Source organism: Adelges cooleyi, unplaced genomic scaffold (genome assembly GCF_023614345.1).
Source record: "Adelges cooleyi isolate 19-005CV unplaced genomic scaffold, UGA_ACOO_1.1 ACOO_flye_CR_arks_rails_tigmint_CR_PRNA_9, whole genome shotgun sequence".
NCBI lineage: Eukaryota > Metazoa > Arthropoda > Insecta > Hemiptera > Adelgidae > Adelges > Adelges cooleyi.
In genome coordinates this window covers 7,243,103-7,262,644 of record NW_026096579.1, presented here as the reverse complement: position 1 = coordinate 7,262,644, position 19,542 = coordinate 7,243,103, and the positions used below count along the sequence as shown (strand labels likewise).

Sequence of the window (19,542 nt, the reverse complement as noted above, 5' to 3'; positions counted from 1 at the left end):
AAAAGTAACAGCTCTGGTGACAATAATTGTTATACGACGCTCAGCGGTGGCAGTCGAACGAATATGCATACTTGAATTGTGCAAAAAATATAGGATGTATAAGGACAAAAAAAAAAAAAATAGTTGATAATTCTAAATTAATTCTAAATTTTTTAAAAACGGTCATTGTATTCTAACGTCAGTTTTGAAGCTCTCGAATGCAATGGTACCGACCAAAAGGGTGATGGCCATTAGTTTTATCAGGTATATGGTCGTAATGTATGACCAATTTAAAAACAAACCCGAATAGATGAATTTTGATTGAGATAATATTTTATAGGACTAAAAACTTGTATTTGACCACCCATTTCGATAGCGAATAAGATGTTTGGGCAGATAGCTGTATAGAAAGACTGCATCTTCTTCCTCATCATCCTCCTCTTAGGCGACTAAACTATATAAAAAAAAACAGGCCTTAAAACCTACTCCCAGACAACATTAGCCGTATGCAAAAATAATAACTTGAACATTCACCTAAACGCCAAATGTCTTGCATTACTTTTATTCAATGTAATTTAATTGCCGAGTGTACGATAGACTATTGAAGGCAACTTAGACCGTGTGGAAATAGATGGATAGTGTCAAAGAGCGAGTAATAGAAATAAATCAGACTCGAGAGGTACATCGGAGCGCATGTTTTATAATAGAGAAAAATGGAGGGACTTAGTTTTGGCAACTAAAAGCCTAAACGATTTGTAAAGTTTTTAAGGAAAATTGACTTGTTTCAGTCGATATGCGAAAAAAAAAAGTATTGCCGTTTATAGTCCTGCACAGAATTTACCCAAAAGACGTTTGCTCAAAAACGTTGACGCATTCTGTTTTACAGACAAATATTTTTGGCAACGGCAAAATGTGTACTCGTGCGTTGGGAATTATTTATTATCCCTAACCACTAAGACGTTTTTGGGTGGATATAATATTATGTATAAGCATTGTGTGTTTACGGTATAGACGACTTGGCTCGAGACCTTTTCGCCCCATACAACAACAATATTCATATTACAATATATCCTCTTCCCCCAATGAATATTGTATGTGTACCATAGCCTAGGTATATGTGTAATATAACAAAACAAATCATTGGAAAAATATACTATTATGGATGAAAACATAAATACAGTGTGGGGATGACAACTTTAACTTCAGAGCAATTTTTTTCGAACATTTGACTATTAAAAAAAAAAAATAATAATAACATATTTTTTACCGTGAAAAATTAGTTAAATATATTAACAAGAATATAAAAATTACATATTTAGTTGAACAGTTTTGTAGATTTCCGTTGTTTGCCTTTGATGTAAATAGAACGGCTTGGTTAAATAAAATACAGTCAAAGTTTTGACAACACACTTGAACGATTTCTTATATGGTATATACTTATCTAGGTGCTAGGAACTGTCAATATATCCATTATGTTAATTGGGCGCAAAGGAATAAACAATCATATATTGAAATTTAAAACTACATTGCGTTATACATACATTATTTATCGCGCTTTTCCAATATAGTGTGATAGTAGTAATGTGTATGTTTGTAGTGTAGCCTGTCAAGTTTTTTTTTTATTACACTTACCAAGAAAAACACCTTTTACCGTTTGCCACCAACAATTAATTTAATGTTTCCATAGTAAATAACTTCAAAATATAATGTAACCCGGACACGCACAGTAGATAACAAAATTATGACACTGGAAAAATACTTGCCTGCCATTAGTCAGTTGTTTACTCGAGTGTAAGGTGTATTACTATTCGATTTGTATAAATAAGGTGATATATAGATTGCAACTTTACAAGAAGGTGTCATTTTATACAGTTTGACCTGAGAGAAGCCAATGTATACATGTACATGATTTTCATAGGCACTTATACTGTGGCATAGGTTCTTTCATTGTGAGGATTTCAATTGTTGATAAAATAAGAAATAATTATTTGTATTTTTGCTTATTGCCTATGATAAACAACATTAATGTGCACACGTACATAAACCTATATATTAGTATTAATAATTAACTAAACTTTGATGGACAAAATAATATATGCATTGCAGAGATTAGGTGTACAATAAAAATATATTAAAAACTATTCTAAAAATAACTTACTAAGTAACTTTCTGTAAAATAAATCTTTAAACAACAAACTTCTCAAGAAAGTTTCCAAATCGAAAAATAAACACAAACAAATTATAAAATTTAAAAAAAATTACTCAAACAATTTTCTAGTTAATTAAAATTCCACGTATTCGTAAAACTTAATTAAATATTATTAATTACAAACTTTGAGTATTATGTATAAGCAAATAGGTAATTAAAAAATGAATTAAATACAGTAATAGTTTTTAGTTTAACATTTTTGTATTCAGTTTATTTGTATCTCTAGGAATATCCGAAATAGCAACAGCTTTGATTATTATCATTTATTACTGAATGTGAAAGTTTACAAACTCAGTGGGTTCGTGAAGCAACTAGTGTATAGGAGTGGTAATATTTACAAATGACTTTATGGGAAACGCTTCGTTGTAAAACGTTATGGGCAGCTGGTTTAACTTCACACTGATTTAGAGAGCCTTAAAGAAAGCAATAAATTAAACATTTTCCAAAAATCCGTCAACATTTGTTGGAACTTGGAAATAAGTATGTTGAAAACCACAATTAAGTATACAACCGAACAGGCAAAAATCCTGTTTTAAAGAGCAAACGAGTAAATATTAGTTAAGCAAATATAATGTTTGTTTTTTTGGTTTTTTTCTACACATTAAAAAATGTATACGAACCAATAAAATTAAGTGTATCTTATTTTATTAATATTTATTTAGGTTATTTAAACTTCAAAACTAGTATTAATTGGAAATCATTAATGCTTATGTGCTATGTACAAAGGAAATAACTTTTATAGTTAATTGTTATAAAAGTGCACTAGCCAGGAAATGTGTTTTTTCCAATTACATTGACAGGAAGTTAAAAGTTTTGGTTGAAAAAGTACAAGAGCAATAAATGGGCAATACTACAAATGAGAGTTCATTACAACTTAAGGTTAACACTTAACCTCGACGCTTTGAAACCTTTGTGTTTGGATAAAAGTGAAATTGGAGTTCCCAGGCATGACCTATAAGTGATTGTACAAAAGTATTATTATTTTTACAGTTTTTGATAAAGCTAGTTTTAACTTTAAACCCATTTGTTGTTCTCTGTTTAAACATTACTATATCAATATAAAACGGTATAAAATCATATGAAATAATGCATTAGCAGCGGTACGCTGATAAAAAAATCTGTGCAGAAAAAATAAGGGTCTTAGGATAAATGGTGACTTGAAGTAGTGGAAAAAAAAAAGAGTCAAGTAGTTGTTGTATTATAAATGACTAGCTAATTATAGTCAAACGGAAAGGATAAAAAAACCTAAAATAAGAGGAATGTTGCAAATTGTAATGTTAGAGTATGTTATAATTGTTTCAAACAGTAGATGAGATTTTCAGTAGGTTTTTTTACATATTTTTTTTTTTTGCCATTAAAACGATGGTCGAGAAAGCATTGCGAACGGTTAAGAGAATAATATCAACAAAACAAAACTTAAGTACATGCGGTATATTTTTTAGAACCAGTATTTTTTTTTTTTTTTTATATAAATATAAAGTGTTGTTATTCGATTGTTATACTTTGTTATAATTAATTACATTTTGCCCGACTCTTACTCTTCAAGTATACTTGAAATTCTATATAAACATATTGTAAAGTATAAATCTCATATTCAGTTTGTCTTAATTTTTAATATGGCTGTATAATATGATTTCATATGCACATAAGATTGTTGGAGGGTTTATAACCTGACATGTTTGCATTTTGTTTGTCTTGGGGTTTTCCCCAATATTGATACTTCCAGATGGGATTTATAAAATTGTATTAGCTCATTGGTTAGTGTTTGCCAATTTTGTTATTATATAAACGATGAGTTAAGTCTATCACTAGTGTTTGCTCTTTTTAACTAAAAAAATAAAATCTGAAAACGACCCCAAGACAGATACTTGTGGAGTTGTTTCATGACATTATATGTACGTTGTGATTCAGTTGCTTTATGAAAACATATTTTCCTCCTATGATGAAAATTGTTCTTTTTTCGGTCAATTCAATTTCGAACATCGAAACTAAAAGATGAAATACAATGGCGAAAATGCGGTTCATTCTTTTCTTTTGCCCGTTGTGAATTTCGTACAAAGGACCGTATTACCGCATTTCCTGGAAGCCCACCTCATAGTGTATTATATTATATTATTATAGTGTATTGTTATCGTTTATTATCCATTAAGGCCAGGTTTTTTTTTATGAATCGGTGACCTTTGCGTAGGCATCAGGTGCTGTAAAAAAAAAAAAAAAAAGTAACATCGACTTTCGCCTGTTGAACGCAAACGAAGAAAGGTAATGTTATTTTATTTTTTTTTTTTTAATCGTGGCCGTTAAACCGGAAACAATAAAAGGATCGTCGCAACCATTTATCGAAACAATCGTTTTCATTTGGGAGCTTTATCGCCAATAAAACAATCCGACACTTTGCACTGTCAGCAATAATTCAAACGACAAATGTATTTATGTAACGTCAACTGATGTCAAAATCCGCACACGCTTGTGTTGTGTCAACAGCTATCCGCAAGGCGTACGCCATGTCGTTTTGTCCTGCCCTTAATTATTACTATCGACGGCCCTACTATGCACCAGTCTCGCGTTTGAGTATATTATCACTATATATATTGTTTTAACTGTTAAAATTTCCCCCAAAAATAGAGTGAAACAACAAAAATCCTTCAGCGGTTCAAATGCCAAAAAGTCATAGTCGGGCATAAAAAACATAGAAAACACTTTCTCGTAATTCGTGTAGCTGAAAACAATTAAAAATTAAATAAATTGTATACTAATGCCGAACGTTGCACGAACGTCCCATAAATCAATAAACATTTAGCGAATTATTAAACATCGTTCACATGTCTCAGATTGGTCCAATACATTTTTATCAACTGTGCGCTATCATTGGTAAAAATACACTTCAAGGTAAACATATTGATTATTATTTTAAAAGATATAATTTAAACGTTAAATAACAATTAGTTACATATTTGTTTTACCTGATAACTAAAACTACTGCGTTATATTCGTTATTTACTTAAATTAAATATTTATCGACGCAAGTATGTGCCTAGAATGCATTGCATTCAATCTCAATTACGTTACGGTGAAGCTTATAAGTTTAGCTATCTTTTTGAAATTGAATTGTTTTCACAGCATATTGGTCTTTGACGCACGTGGAATTTTTCTATTAGAGTACACTTATATCGTTTTGTTTTTATATTTTTTACATGTATATATCACCGCAAAGATCAATATAAATCTACCGATTCCAATTGATTTCCTATTTTAATACGCTTGCCAAATGTCGCACTGTGCAATCCGTTATTGCAGTTTACATTATAGTAATATGTCCAAATCAAATGCTGTAAGCGTCTCAAAACAATATGATGTATTATTGTTTTATTTTATTTTTTGAAAGTCACAGATAATTTATCTCTGTCAAGTTTCAACCCTTGTCATAATTTGTTTGAATTCATATTGCGTCTTTCGGTTGCAACCAAAAAAAAAAAAATTTAATTACTTTTTTTTTTTATATCGTCACAAAAGTATGTGGATTATAATATATACATTTTGTATAAACTGTCGTTTGTGTATATTGTTTTGAAAATAAGAATTAAAAAAAAAACGGTGTCTTAACTAATCATGAAACATCAACGGCGTACAAATATAATAAATTATAAAAAAATATTTAATATGTATTAAAAATGACCATCCATCAACTCTAAAAGTTTATGTTATTCTGTCGGTTTTATTAGTATTACAAAAAAACTCTGAATGTGGAACGCGTTTTATTTTGCCTTATTGTTTCTTTGATGACAGTTTTTCAATTTATATGTAACACAACTTACAACGATATTTATTTAATATAAAAGAAAAACGTTTATTATTACGAAGAAAATAAAATAATAAAAGCCTGTCTAGAGAAAATGTTTTTTTTACATACTTATGTGTGATACCTTTCTTTCTTCTTCTGATGGTGTATGTGTTATTTCTATTGTACGACTAAAGGTTAAGCTATATTGCGATTATATATAATATTATATTGTATTTATTACAAAGAGAATTAGTTTTTTTTCCCACTTTCTGTACACAAAGTGTACACTACCTATATGGATCCGTGCGTTTTCCGACTCAGTTTTCTCTCTCATTCTTTTTACTGTTGATTTTATTTCTTCAATACTTACATCATATTGTTAGAACGGGCCTTAGGAAACAGCGACTGAGCGTTTATATAGGCTTTTCCCTAGTCTATGTGTTTTATTTCAAAAACAATGTATCACGAGAACGTTATAGAAACCCTTTGATTATTTAGAAAGTAGATACAAACCCCCGTGTTGTTGTTAACTTTAGTATAAAAAGGATAGGCTTGGACAATCATGTATAGTATTCTTATTTGTGAACAATGTTTCGTTTAGCATAATACTGTGTAATTCATCTAAGATAAATAATATTTTCAAATACCCGTTGACTGTAATTATAGGTTAAAAAATATGTACATTTGCTTAGTGTTTCTCAACTTTATTGGGAGAGTGGTGCACTTTAAATTTTTGCCCTAATAAAGTATCTTTTAAGTACGGTCTCTGATCTATATGTTCAGGCTGATCCATGTTCAGCGCCTTAGAAGATATCGTGGGTCCAGACCAACGCAAACAAAAACCAACTTTTTCTGTATACTTATGAACAACCGTACAATTAAACTAAATGCGTTTACTTTACATTTTTTCCATACAAAATATGCTGACTTCAGCTGTAATGTAGATTTTTCTAGAACACTCCTAATTTGTAAAATTTGATTCCAGACATTCAGTAAATACTTGTTGTTTACTTGGCATTTTATAAAATAAACACTGTGTCTACTCAAATGTAACTTGCAAGTTAACGAAACGTATCCTATTGCAACACGGTTCAAGACAGCTCGACGAATTTATATACAATTGTTTTCTTCTACTTATTCAATTCCTCCCAAACAGGTACTCGAATTTCTCTACTTTATTTACCGCATTGTCTTAAAACCGGAACAGGTGCTCTAGCTTCTTCTAAAACTACCTCATTACTACACTTGAACCCAAAGTATTTTGCCTAAAACCCGCTTTACTCTCAAACCGTCTGTCTCCCCAATACCTTGTTCCGTTGTTTTAATTTTATGTTTGTTCAACAGAATACGTTAATTTACACTTGGGACATATTGTGTGATTCTTATACTTACATTTTTACATTTGTTACATAAACCCATGGACTCCATTCCCCTGGCTACGTGTCTGATTTTAAAGCCTAAGTGAAGAGCCGTTTGTTTTTTTTCCCAAACAACCACTTTAAGTTATTTAGTGTTCACCGCACGACACTTTAGGGTTACAACTGGCCTTTATCCGTTATCTTGAGCCATATTACTTATTTTTTATAGTCAGTCGCACACACAAAAACGTTTTTTTATTATTATTAATTTCTTTTTGAAAAACAGTATCACAAGCTGCTGCTGTGACAAAGACGCATTTGGAAAAATTCAACAACTGAAATCGCTAATCCAGCTACTCCTTTGCATTGTAACTTTTATTAAGGTTTTAGAACATTGTATTTGGACTTGATAAATGATGACTTTTATTTTTTAAACTCCGTTACACGGTTAATTGTCAAAAAAGTATAAAACTAAACGTTTTTCATCAATCATTATAATGTGCATGAATTAAAAAACAATAGTTTTCACAATGAGAACAGAATTAAGTATGGAATCATTTTATTTATATACATTTACAGCTAATAATCCCGACAAAATATAAAAACACATTTATAATATCATTTATACTTAAAAATTATTATGAGAGACTCAACTGCTAAAAATTCTTATTTTTTTTCTTCGATTATTGCTGAGGAGAAATGGAAGATATTAAAAAAATGTAAACCTCTTTTAGTTTGATTTAATGGTAGTAAAGGCGTGAACAGCCCCGAAAAAAACACTGTAATCTTCTTAGACTTTTGAGTGTTACAAAAGATATTTTGCACATGGTAGTGTTATTAGCTTACCAAGGTTTTAGCCAGATGTTCGAAATTCCAGGTTTTCTAATAAAAGGGGGGGGGGATTTAAATTTAGCGTTTCCCTGTATTATGATTTGATGTACACACATGGGTGAAATATTTTTGCATCTTTTGTAAAAATACTATATATATTATTTTAGCGTTTTTAAGTCCTCTTACAGCCAACTTAAGAGATTTAACAAGTTTTATATCGCATGTTGTTGGTTCCTAGGAACCAAATAAATAAATCAACAAAAGTAATGCTCAGTTTATTCAAACAAAATAACAGAGGATGGGACTGTGCGGCTAACGGTAGCGGTGTTGTGACCTATCAATTATGTAATGAACAACCCACTCCAATCTACTCTCATTCAATTCCATGGATTTGGAAACTGAAAGTTAAATCGTTTGCACTTGAGAAATATTATATTTTTCGGTAAATTTATTTGTGTAGACTCTATAACTACAAAAACCACATACACTCTCATATTTAGTAGTGACAATTTAAGTCTACACAACCTCAAAAACATTTAAAAAAAATTCTTTAAAACATGAATAAATATTAACGCCAAAAGGGCATTTATTTTTCTGCAATAACATTTGCATAACGAACGAGGAAAAGGGCGCGTTTGCACGGGACAAAAGGGTTGTGATGGGGTTAGGACCTTCCCTCCTTATTGTCTGTTCTGATGGGTTTCTTCTCCTAACAACGCAATTACATATCGCATAACCGTCAGTCGTTATAAAAGTCTATACCTTTTTCATATTTAAATACAATAATATATACCCTTTAAAACACTGTCAACATCAACTGTTACAGTTTTGGCTTACAATATGTGACGATACCAGCGATTGCCTTTAGCTACTGCCGTTGATCTATATAAATAATAATGATTTGTACATTTTACTTAGGTACAGTTTTGAGACGTCTAGTTTCAAAACCAGCAACATTTTTTAAATTTAGATTTAACTGGACTAAATATTTATCTGTTAATTTTTTTTTAAACCCCTATATAAGGTAATTACTTACATGTGTAGGTGTTTTATTTTATTGAAAATTCCCGAAAACCATTACAGGGGTGTAGTACAAGAAATGTCTATTAAATGTCAGTTTAACTAAAGCTTCAGACACGGACCTTATTTCTCGTAGAGTTTTCATAATAAATAAACTCTGCATCGTACCGCATTCGGTCTACCGGTCAATTCATGTAATATCGTTATTTATTATGGTCATTTAAACTTGTGTCCTTCGGGTTCGTTTGGGTATTAAAGTCTGCTAGTTATTTATCAGTTCGTGTGCTCTATATAGTATGCACTATATAATATATGTATTGTACTTATTTATCTCTAATTGAGCTTTTCTTTTTGACAGGGATTAAAACGTTTCTGAACCGAAATTTACATTTGTTACCACTACAATATAATATATCTTAAAGGATTATAACCATAATATTTTAGTAGTCATTGATGTTGATATTAAAAAAAGTAAATTTAAACATTTTTAGCGAGGATAGTCGAGCAGGTTGGCTAATTACTAAAACACTACTGCTGTGATTCATTTACACACACACAACTAATAATAATAATGTTTCAATAACAAAAAAAAACATATCAAATATTTTGACATGGTTATTATGAAACAACTTGATACTTTATATTGATGTTATTAAACGTTCGGTAATAGATTTACATATTTTATTTCCATCGTAAAAAACAGAAATACAATACAACACACAACTGCAATCGAGTGAACGAATAAATAAATTGAGTTAATATATTACTAATATTAGTATAGTCACAATAATAACTAGGTTACATTTCCGTAGTAGACTTTGTGATGTGAAAATGTCCAAGCAAACCTCAGATCGGCCACCGGGATACACGTGTCAATAAACCCAAAAATAACTAATTTTCATTTTATTAATTTTTTTGCAGGTTGAGTAATGCGATCATCGGTCGACCATGGCGTTGTTGTACAGATTAGTTAAGCTACCGGACCGCGTACAGACCCACGTTTTCACGTTTGTGGTCACCAAATCAGTGACGAGGGACCCGGATCGGGACGTTACATCCAAGGAGTTTGCCTGCGGTCACCAGAAATGGTCAATTACGTTCTCCCGGACCGAGAAAATGTTGGGGGCGTACCTCGTGTGGAAAACCGCGTCAGAATCGGTTCGCGTTTACGTGGACTTTACGTTTACCATACTCAATCGCGAACACTTCAGCGTCAACGAGTCGTTCGCCGGCAAACAAGTAAGTCGTTTTCCACGGTACCTGTTGATACTAATATGTTAATGTAGTTGAGGTGTTCAGAATGCTTCTCTACAAGAGACTGGTGTCTGAGCTCGTGTCGACCGCTTTATATAGTCTCGCGCCAATGCAGGCACGCCGTTGATTGGCGGGGGCGTGGCCACGTCGAATACTCCCATTGGTCGGGCGACGATGACGCCGCCCTCCCTCATTGGTCAGAACTAATGCGTTGTGATATTTTCGTTTAACCCGGTTTTTTTCGTTCTATTTCTTACATTTATCATTTTATATTTACACGATTAATATATTAATAAAGTCAAATTTAAAAGCGTAAACCGTACCATCGGTCTTAGAATAATATACTGATTAGCGGTGCTATACACAAAAACGGCGACCGGTTCTATGTGGGATTTCCGCTGGCAACAGAGGACTAACGGACAGCCGTCGATAGTACCGCGTTGATAACCCTTGACAAGACTTAACCGCTAGGTGCGTTACAGTCAGGGGCCAGTTTTCGCGAAAGCAACTATAGCAACATTAAATTAATCGTGAAAATTGATCAATTTTCCGGTAAGACAATTAAATCTAAAATTCTAACTTTTTGGAACGTTCTAATCAAACACCTAAGACTTTAGGTCTTAGGTCGATTATGTCTAGATCTGACTAAAAAAGTCTACCTCGCAAGCGATTTTGTAAAAAAATACTTATACATTTTTATTTAAATACAAATACTTTCGTACAAAAAGTGTTTAAGAAATCGAGGAATTTATTAAAAGAATGTAATTTAATTGGTTTTCAAATACATTAAAAAGTAACATAATAAGCAACGAACACAAATACTTGACATGTAGTTTTTTTGTAATGTCCATTTTAAAATTCCCTACAGTTTTAGCATACTCCAAGTACCAGGAACAATATTTTTGTAGTCGATATTTTACACATTCTATTTATAAACGCAACACTCGATCGCTTAATACTGATAAGATTTATTTTAATGAATTCACACTACGACTAGTTATTTTCATAATTAATGACGAAAAATATTTGAAATACTAACCAACACATAAGACAAGATATAAGACACTGTTTTACCGCTATCACTGCTGTTATGGACATATTAAATTTTGACTTGAATAAATATCAGGTCAAATTTATAGTCATCAAATGAAAAAACATAATAAAAAATCGATAAAAACTATAACGGCAACACTTAACATAATAATCGCATTCAATTGGCTCATGGTGATTTTTGTTTGTTACATTTTGACTTAATTGTTAAATGTCCAATCTTATAACTTCAGGTATATTTCGAAATTAATTTTCAGGACTATAATCTGAAAACTATCAAAAAATTCCACACTTACCTACCTACTACTATAAATACCCTTTGTTATTCGATTGAAGTTTATCTAAAAACCAATTTAAACTTTTTCATATTGAACATTGGCCGTAAAATTATAGCGAGTCAAAGTTGAAACTTGGTAAGTCTAAAAATGTGGAAGTTTTTTTTTTTGAATTTTGACGGAAACGATTAACTTTTTCAACTTTCGAGTTTAACATAACCTGTTTATGTCATTTAATATTGGGTGAAAAATCTTATATTTATTAAAAAAAAAAACCCGTCAAACAAATCAAAAACTAACCTAGTTTTAAGACTAAAAAAACTTCGAACAATAAGAACATTTCACTCTTTAACGCGCATAGCTTTATCTCGAAATAACGAGTTTTTCTGTTTATATTTGTTGGTTGGTTTACTTAGATGTTACATAAACTTCATAACAAATCAGTTTAATATACAATTAACGTACCAAAATTATAAAGCTTTTCGGAAAGTTTTGAAGAAATCAAACAAATCGTAAGTGGCTTTTGGCGTTTTGCGAAATTGTACTTTAAATTCAGATGGTTACGAAATGTAAGTATCAGCGCTGTAATATTATATGGTAAAACTTTTGGCGTGTGCGCCCCTGACATTGCCCTGTTGGCCATACATTACATAACACACTAAAGTACACAAAGGAAAATCAAATATTAAGTCCACAATGTCATCATAAAAACATTACGCACCGCCGAAAACTTTATGAATTATTTTGTATATTCTTTGAAACTTTCATTTGATTTTTTTTATAATACAATTATACGACGGTGTATCTAATATTTTATTGCGGTATAAAGTTCAGCATAGAAAAGTCTTATACTAATTTATCATAAACTTGAATTTTGCCAATTGTTTCAGCGTTGTACAATAATTAGCTGTATTTAGTACATTTGAAAAAGAACACACTGTGTCGAGCCTGTTTAACCTTTTACATTTGTACTTCTATTAATTAATAAACTTCAAACGGCCGTACAAACTTGAATAGTTGTAAGCTTATACTCAGACTGTATATAATTACTGTTTCGTTGGCGCATTGAAAATCCTATACCGATGTTGGTGGCCGTCATTCGGTTAATGCAAAGACAGATCGAAGAATAAAATAATATTAATCAGCTTTTATGCGAGTGTGAACTTGCCCCATTTGTAATGCACAGAAGGTAAATGTACAAGGCGTTGTTTAATGTGTAATTGGAATCCTACCTGAATGAAACGGCCATTAATTAAACTATTGCAATCAAGATTGACGGCGTTGAGTGATTGGGTGTTATTTTTTAATACTCGGAGGATATTTGTTTTTTTTTTTAATTTATTTCCGTACTGTCCAAACTATATTCCAGAGTTTAATTAAAGTCAATATGTATATTGTAATACACTCGACGCGTAACGCAATTAAAGTAACGCGCGTTCATGTTATTACCTGTGCGAGATTTTCTCATTGTGTAATAAAAATAAAATAATGTAATCCAATTCTGTAACCAACAGCGTTTTGTACGAGCAAGTATATAGTAGGATTACGATAAAAACGAGAAAATGCCTTTATGCTTAAGTCTCGCGTGCAACGTTATTACAACACGAGTTTTAAATTAACCATTTGCGGTTGAATTTTTGTTTGGGGTATTATAAAAAAAAAAAAAAAAAGGTGAACTCGGCGATTGCTTAACAGATGATTTTCGTGAAGGGATGACTTAAAATACAGTTATTAAAATATCTCAAAGTGCTACTGTCAAACATTTCGGCTGATTTTTCAATGGGTTTTCCACTGGCTTAGAGGCGACGGAGTTGAATTTTTAGCACGGATTTGTTATCGAGTTGGATGCAAGAAATTTCATGTCGCCATTTTAAAATATTTAAAGTATTTTAAAAAGTTAATAGATTAGAGATAAGCGAAAATTGATAAGAGATTAGAGATAAGATATGAGTGATAATATATAAGTGATAACATATCCATGATTCAATGTTTTTCAGTGGAGCGGAGAAAATAACTAGGTTTTATTTTCAACTACTGATCGGTTAAGATGCTACTCTGGTAAATCGGTTAACTGGATACAAGTTATCTTGTTCTCGGACAAACCACATCGTTATAAAAAAAAAAACAATCCGTATCGAAGCTAAGAAAATTGAACAATTCATTAACTTAAATAACTCTGGGCGGCGATAGAGGGTTACGATATTGACGTTACAAGGCGTTTTAATGACGAATAATTTATGTATATTTTTTATTTAAACCAGTCGACAAATTTAGTCATAAACAGGCGGCCGCGCTTAACATAAAACTCGGGTTCCAGCTTAATATTCAGTGTCTACCCTCCTACCGATTAACCTTTATACAAGCCTATAATAATAAATTATAATATGTGCAACTTTCGGCATAGGTACCATCTGCTACCCCTGACCCCATTATTGTGTGCGCCATTGGTCATATTATTATATCCTGATCGTAGTTGATTTTATGGCATGGTCCTCTTAAATTATCAACACCGAGTATTAATACTTATACCCAAAGTGACTCTTGGGGTTGAATTAGAAAATATGAAAGTAATAAAAAGCAAGAGTATAGTAAATCCAAATTTAGCGCCTTTGACAAGATAACCTATCTATAATATTATAATGTAGGCGACTGTATGTTAAATCACCACGACAGTTTTCTCAGTGACAGTTGCTTTATAATTATTTTTTATAGGTCACTATAGCTCAACGGCAAAAAGCTTTTTAATATTGCTTTTTGATTATATGCAGAAAAAACGAATTTCTAATCATTTAACGTTTATCGAAAATTCAATACACGTGTATACTAATGAACTGTTAGATAATATTATAATTTATGTACATCGACATATATCATTGAGTGAACATACTCTAGTGCCAAAACCGATAGATTCGTTGTGGCTATCATTATATAAACCACTGTTCGACAATCGGTCTTGAAGTGTTGGTGTTTATTACAATGAAAACATTAAACGAATGAACAGAGGGCGATCCTTTTAACGCACGATTCTCATTTGCTAGGGAAATAATAACAATTTTATACATGTTTTTTTTTTTTTTAATTATTAACTCCATCCTTTCAATTTCAATCTCGCGTTAAACGGATCACTCCGAATAAAGAAAGGATAGGATAGGATGGCATACTTTATCTACTAAATATATATACATTTATATATATATATATATATATCCAGTGTTTGCCCTACTTGAATAATTCTGTCGGTAAAGCACATTAAATGTATTATTTAAACCGGAAGTAAGCCTCGATTTGCGGTCCACCACCATCACCATTGCAAGGTTCCATCCGCTATACGCCAATCGACCCAAAAACGAATTTCCCCAACGCCTCGTGTTTTCCGGTGGCAACAACATCAGTCCCGGGGGAATATCCCGGTAGGAATTATTCGATGCATGTAGTTATCCGGTCGACAGGTCACTTTGACCATTAACCACAAAACCGTGTGCATCCATCATTAGAATAATATAGGACATGCCAAAGGGGGTCGTAAACAAACAAATAATAATAATATAATGTTATCTAGAGAAATACAGTAGATGAGCACGTTTTACCTTATATATATATATATATATACAGTACAAACCTTTTTCACTCCCCGGCTGTGCAATCAACCTTGGCATCGGATCCAGGATCAAGGGATCAAAGGATAAGGTCTGACAAGAGGTCACAGTACGTTCGGTTTACATTGTGATAATAGGATACAACTATATACAAGTCATCGAGTATTCGGCGAGTAGGAATAAAACTAGAAAATATTATATCAGACAAATGATAAAAGTCGATTTCTTTTGAGCAGAAAAATATATTAATCACAAATTATCAGCAGTTTAACCGAACATAATTTACAAGCCAGTTATAGACATCATTGTAAATGATTAAATAGAAAATATAATATGATTGTGAAGAGTGGTTACTGACGGCAAAACTATTATTATACCAGTATACTAATATGTTTTCAGGATAAAATGGGTGTGTGAAATTACTTAGTTTTTACTCGAAATTGGAAAACTACTAGACCGAAAAAACTGAACGAACAAAGTCGAATGGTGTGGCAAAAAGCTGTCGGCCGTGTAAAGTAACCTATAACGCCTCGCACGTGCCATAACGAGAACAGTAGCAAACTTTTTATGCCAACAATATTGTTAAATCGAGTTCAACCGACAAGTTCTGGCTTCATACATATTTTTAGTATAAGTAAAAAAATAATAAACACTGATACAAATCGTGAAACGAGAGGCAAGTGGTGCGTTAAAATAGTGTCAATAGAGCTTACTTTATAACTTGTGTAATAACAACACTGCACAACATCATTTGACCTATTCTTTAAGTAAAATACATCTAGTTTCAGTAACAGTATATCAATCAAATCTTTTTCTTTTTTTTTCGGTAACATATTATACTCTTTGTATCTTGTAAGTGATTTTTTTTGTAAAGCAATGATTGAATGATTGGCCATTAAAATGAAAAACAATTTCAATCTAAAAAAGGCCAGAAGTTATGTGAATTTGTGAATTTCATCACTCAATTATTGAAATTTAATTATACACTTAACTGTCAGTGCGGCTAAAATTAAAACTCTGAATTAAATTTAATTTGCAAAAAATTAATTAACGTTACAAATCGACTTGTGTGTTTGTATTTTTGCATCGAAATTCAAAATTTCAAGTTAACATATTTTGGCAAAATGGCGTGGTTTATCGAATGATTTGATTTTTTTTTTTAACAGCTTACCCACCGCGATGTTAAATAATTGTATTTACATATTATTAAATTATTTATGTAAGGACCATTTTTTTTTGCTGAATTGTTGATATTTTACGTGACATACAAAATATATTGCTCACAGTGTACATATTTTACACGTGCCTGTTTAGTGTTTTTTCATTCGACGAAAATAACAAAATTCAAATTTTTGTCAGCAATAAAAATAAAAATAATTAAAATCTTCCCACTCGTTTGCTGCGACAGTTTTCCATTAAAACTCAAATGGGATCAAACGAATTAATTAGAAAAAATGTTTTTGTGGTATTTATTTTGAAAAAAAATTGTAATTTGTTTCACATAGAACTCGGTTAGTGGGGCCAATATTATGTGGAGCACACGCTTTGGGCTTAACCCCGGGAGTCCGGATCACACGGGCTTGTATTTTTGACAACAAGTCACTGTCATATTTAATTAACTTCTTATACGTCTCCCGTGTCTCGGTAGGTCGTTTTAAAGTGATATAGAATATTATGCACTCGAACATAATAATAATTGTGTTGTACGCCAATATTTTGACGACACTCTTCTCGTTGACAGCTTTTAATAAACAAATTCCAACGTAAGCATAAAATTTTAAAAAGTCAATTATAGAACATATTTAAGTTTATTATTAGTAGTATACTATTATTTAAGTAGATAAGTACACTATTTTTATCGACCCTACGCGTAACACGGTTTATTTGTCAACTTTATATCATTTATTCATATAATAATTGTAGGTGTATTCTATTTATAAACTATGAATGTAAATTTGTTTTATTCCATAGTGAGGTTGTGTTAACGCAAGGCGTTAAAATTAGATATTTCAGAAGGACGCCAGAAATATTATATTCATTTTGATATCATTATAAAGCACTTACAAATGGGATACTAAGCTTTTTATTCTACTATACCGGGTGTCCCATTTTCAAATACTTATAGATTTTCCTGGAAAAACATTAATCCAATCAAAAGTTGTTCATTAGTGACTTTTAGTAGAGTTCAAAGATTTATTACATATTTTTCATAACATTTTTTTCACTCCCCCTTTGAACTCTAAACGTCTCGGATGAATACATTTCTGATGACATTAACACACACTGTTAGTTGACACGTTGGACTTGCGTTATACTATGTTAAACATTAAATTTTACAAATAAATTGTATTCCAACTAAACGATAAAATATATTCAAAGAAAAGATTGCATTCAATTTGAAAGCTTGTGAAAAGTAAACAATTATTTATGGAACGGATAATCTTGGAGGACTAAAGGTTTCGGGATAGAAGATAACGGAAATGTTTACAAGAGGTGCAGGGCAATGAACCCGGATATTGATAAAATGTCATTTTGAGATACCGGAAAATGATAAAAGATTCACGTAGATTAAAAAACCTGTAAATGAAAATATGAGGATCCGATAAGTTGACAACTGGAGTGGATGAAAGTCAGATTAACGGATTTTTACTGAAAAGAAAACAAAGAGTAGACCTAACGGCCAAGTATTTCATAGGATTTCCGACGTGACCTGAACCGAAGAGAAACAAACTTTATACAGCGTTTGTGGATAGAGTAAAATAATTATGTGACATATTTTTAAAACGAATGGAGAACTTTTGAATAAAAACGGGAGAATTTAATAAGGATACCAGGAATACTCGAGAGACGCCATAACGACAGTGGCAGTGAATCGTTTTAAAATGATTGAAAAAAATATTACATTTAATGTATTTTTCATTTTAAATCTACAAAACGTACTAACCACCATAATTGATGGTCACATCATTTTTATGTAAAATAAAAATTTGTATTTAAAGAGTTTTTTATTGTATAGTGAGCTATAATTATCAGATAATATAAAAAATGTGTACTCATACATATTTAAAAGGGTTTTCTTGGTATTCGCAAGAGGTAAACTTTTTTTAATTTTTGACCTTATAAAGTATGTTTTGTTATGATTTCTAATCTAAAGACTTGCTCAATGAAAAAACTGTCCACTGGTAAAATATTCACCATAGACCCAGCCACAAAAATGGAGGGAAAATAAAAACACATCATTGGAAACTAATACATTCTAAGCCCGGCATTAAACCCCTATTTTTAAGTGCAAATGTAAAATGATAATGAGTTTTATTCGATTAATTTTCCACGTTTTACACTTTTCGATTCAGTTCATAATTTTTTTTTTGCACACCCCTAAGGTTTTCCAAAAGCTATGCCCCTAGATTGCTGTACCTGGGCTGTACCTATCTCAAACAAGTAAAGAGACTCAAGTGTGCTTCCGTTTTGCGTGTTCCCAGGTGAAGTTCACGACAGACTGCCCGGCGCAAGGCAACAGGAACTACATACCGGTCAGTGACCTGTACGGCAGGAACTTCACCGATGCGAACGGCGAGTTCCAGCTAGAGCTGTCCATAGGCAACGTGCGCACGCTGTACGACACGGAGTTCCGGGTGCCGGCCTCGCTGACTTCGCGGCTGCTGCACCACCACCATCAGATCCAGAACCACCACAACTCGGCGGCCAGTAACGCGCTCCAGCACCAGTACGGTACCGCGTCGCCAAGAGGGGCCAAATGCAAACTGGAGACTACTTACTTCACGTTTGGCGGGTTCGACTGGAACCTGGCGCTGTACCCGCACGGCGTCAAAGACGCTTCGTGTAAGTATAACGAACCGTGAAAAAACGGTCAAAATAGTTCTTATCTAAAAAAATATCATAGATAATAAAAACACATGGATAGGACGTGTTTCCATTTGAGGCCACTATATTTTTGCGGTCCTGAACTGATAAGAAACCGAGGCCGTTTTTTTACCTCAATTCTGTAACGTTTGATGATCGCTGATAACACGTGGTGTCCTAACCGTGTTTTTATTACCTATGAAAAATATTTTAAAAAAATAAGATACTGCTAGCGCTCCTCGTGGGCAAATCATGAAACTTGTTATTATTTCACCGATGTTCCTTGTTACATGTTCAGTCGCGTTTATGATAACAGCCGGGTTATCAG

General features: G+C 32.1%; 1 protein-coding gene across 1 annotated transcript in view; it reads left to right on the top strand.

Moving 5' to 3' along the window:
• The window catches only part of LOC126846747 (uncharacterized), a 64,402-nt gene that overhangs the window by 9,806 nt on the left and 35,054 nt on the right, over window positions 1–19,542 (top strand). The window contains exons 2-3 of the mRNA XM_050586533.1: window positions 10,097–10,414; window positions 18,833–19,193. Coding sequence (XP_050442490.1) covers window positions 10,124–10,414; window positions 18,833–19,193 — 652 coding nt within the window. The 5' untranslated portion in view covers window positions 10,097–10,123. The remainder of the gene's footprint in view (window positions 1–10,096; window positions 10,415–18,832; window positions 19,194–19,542) is intronic.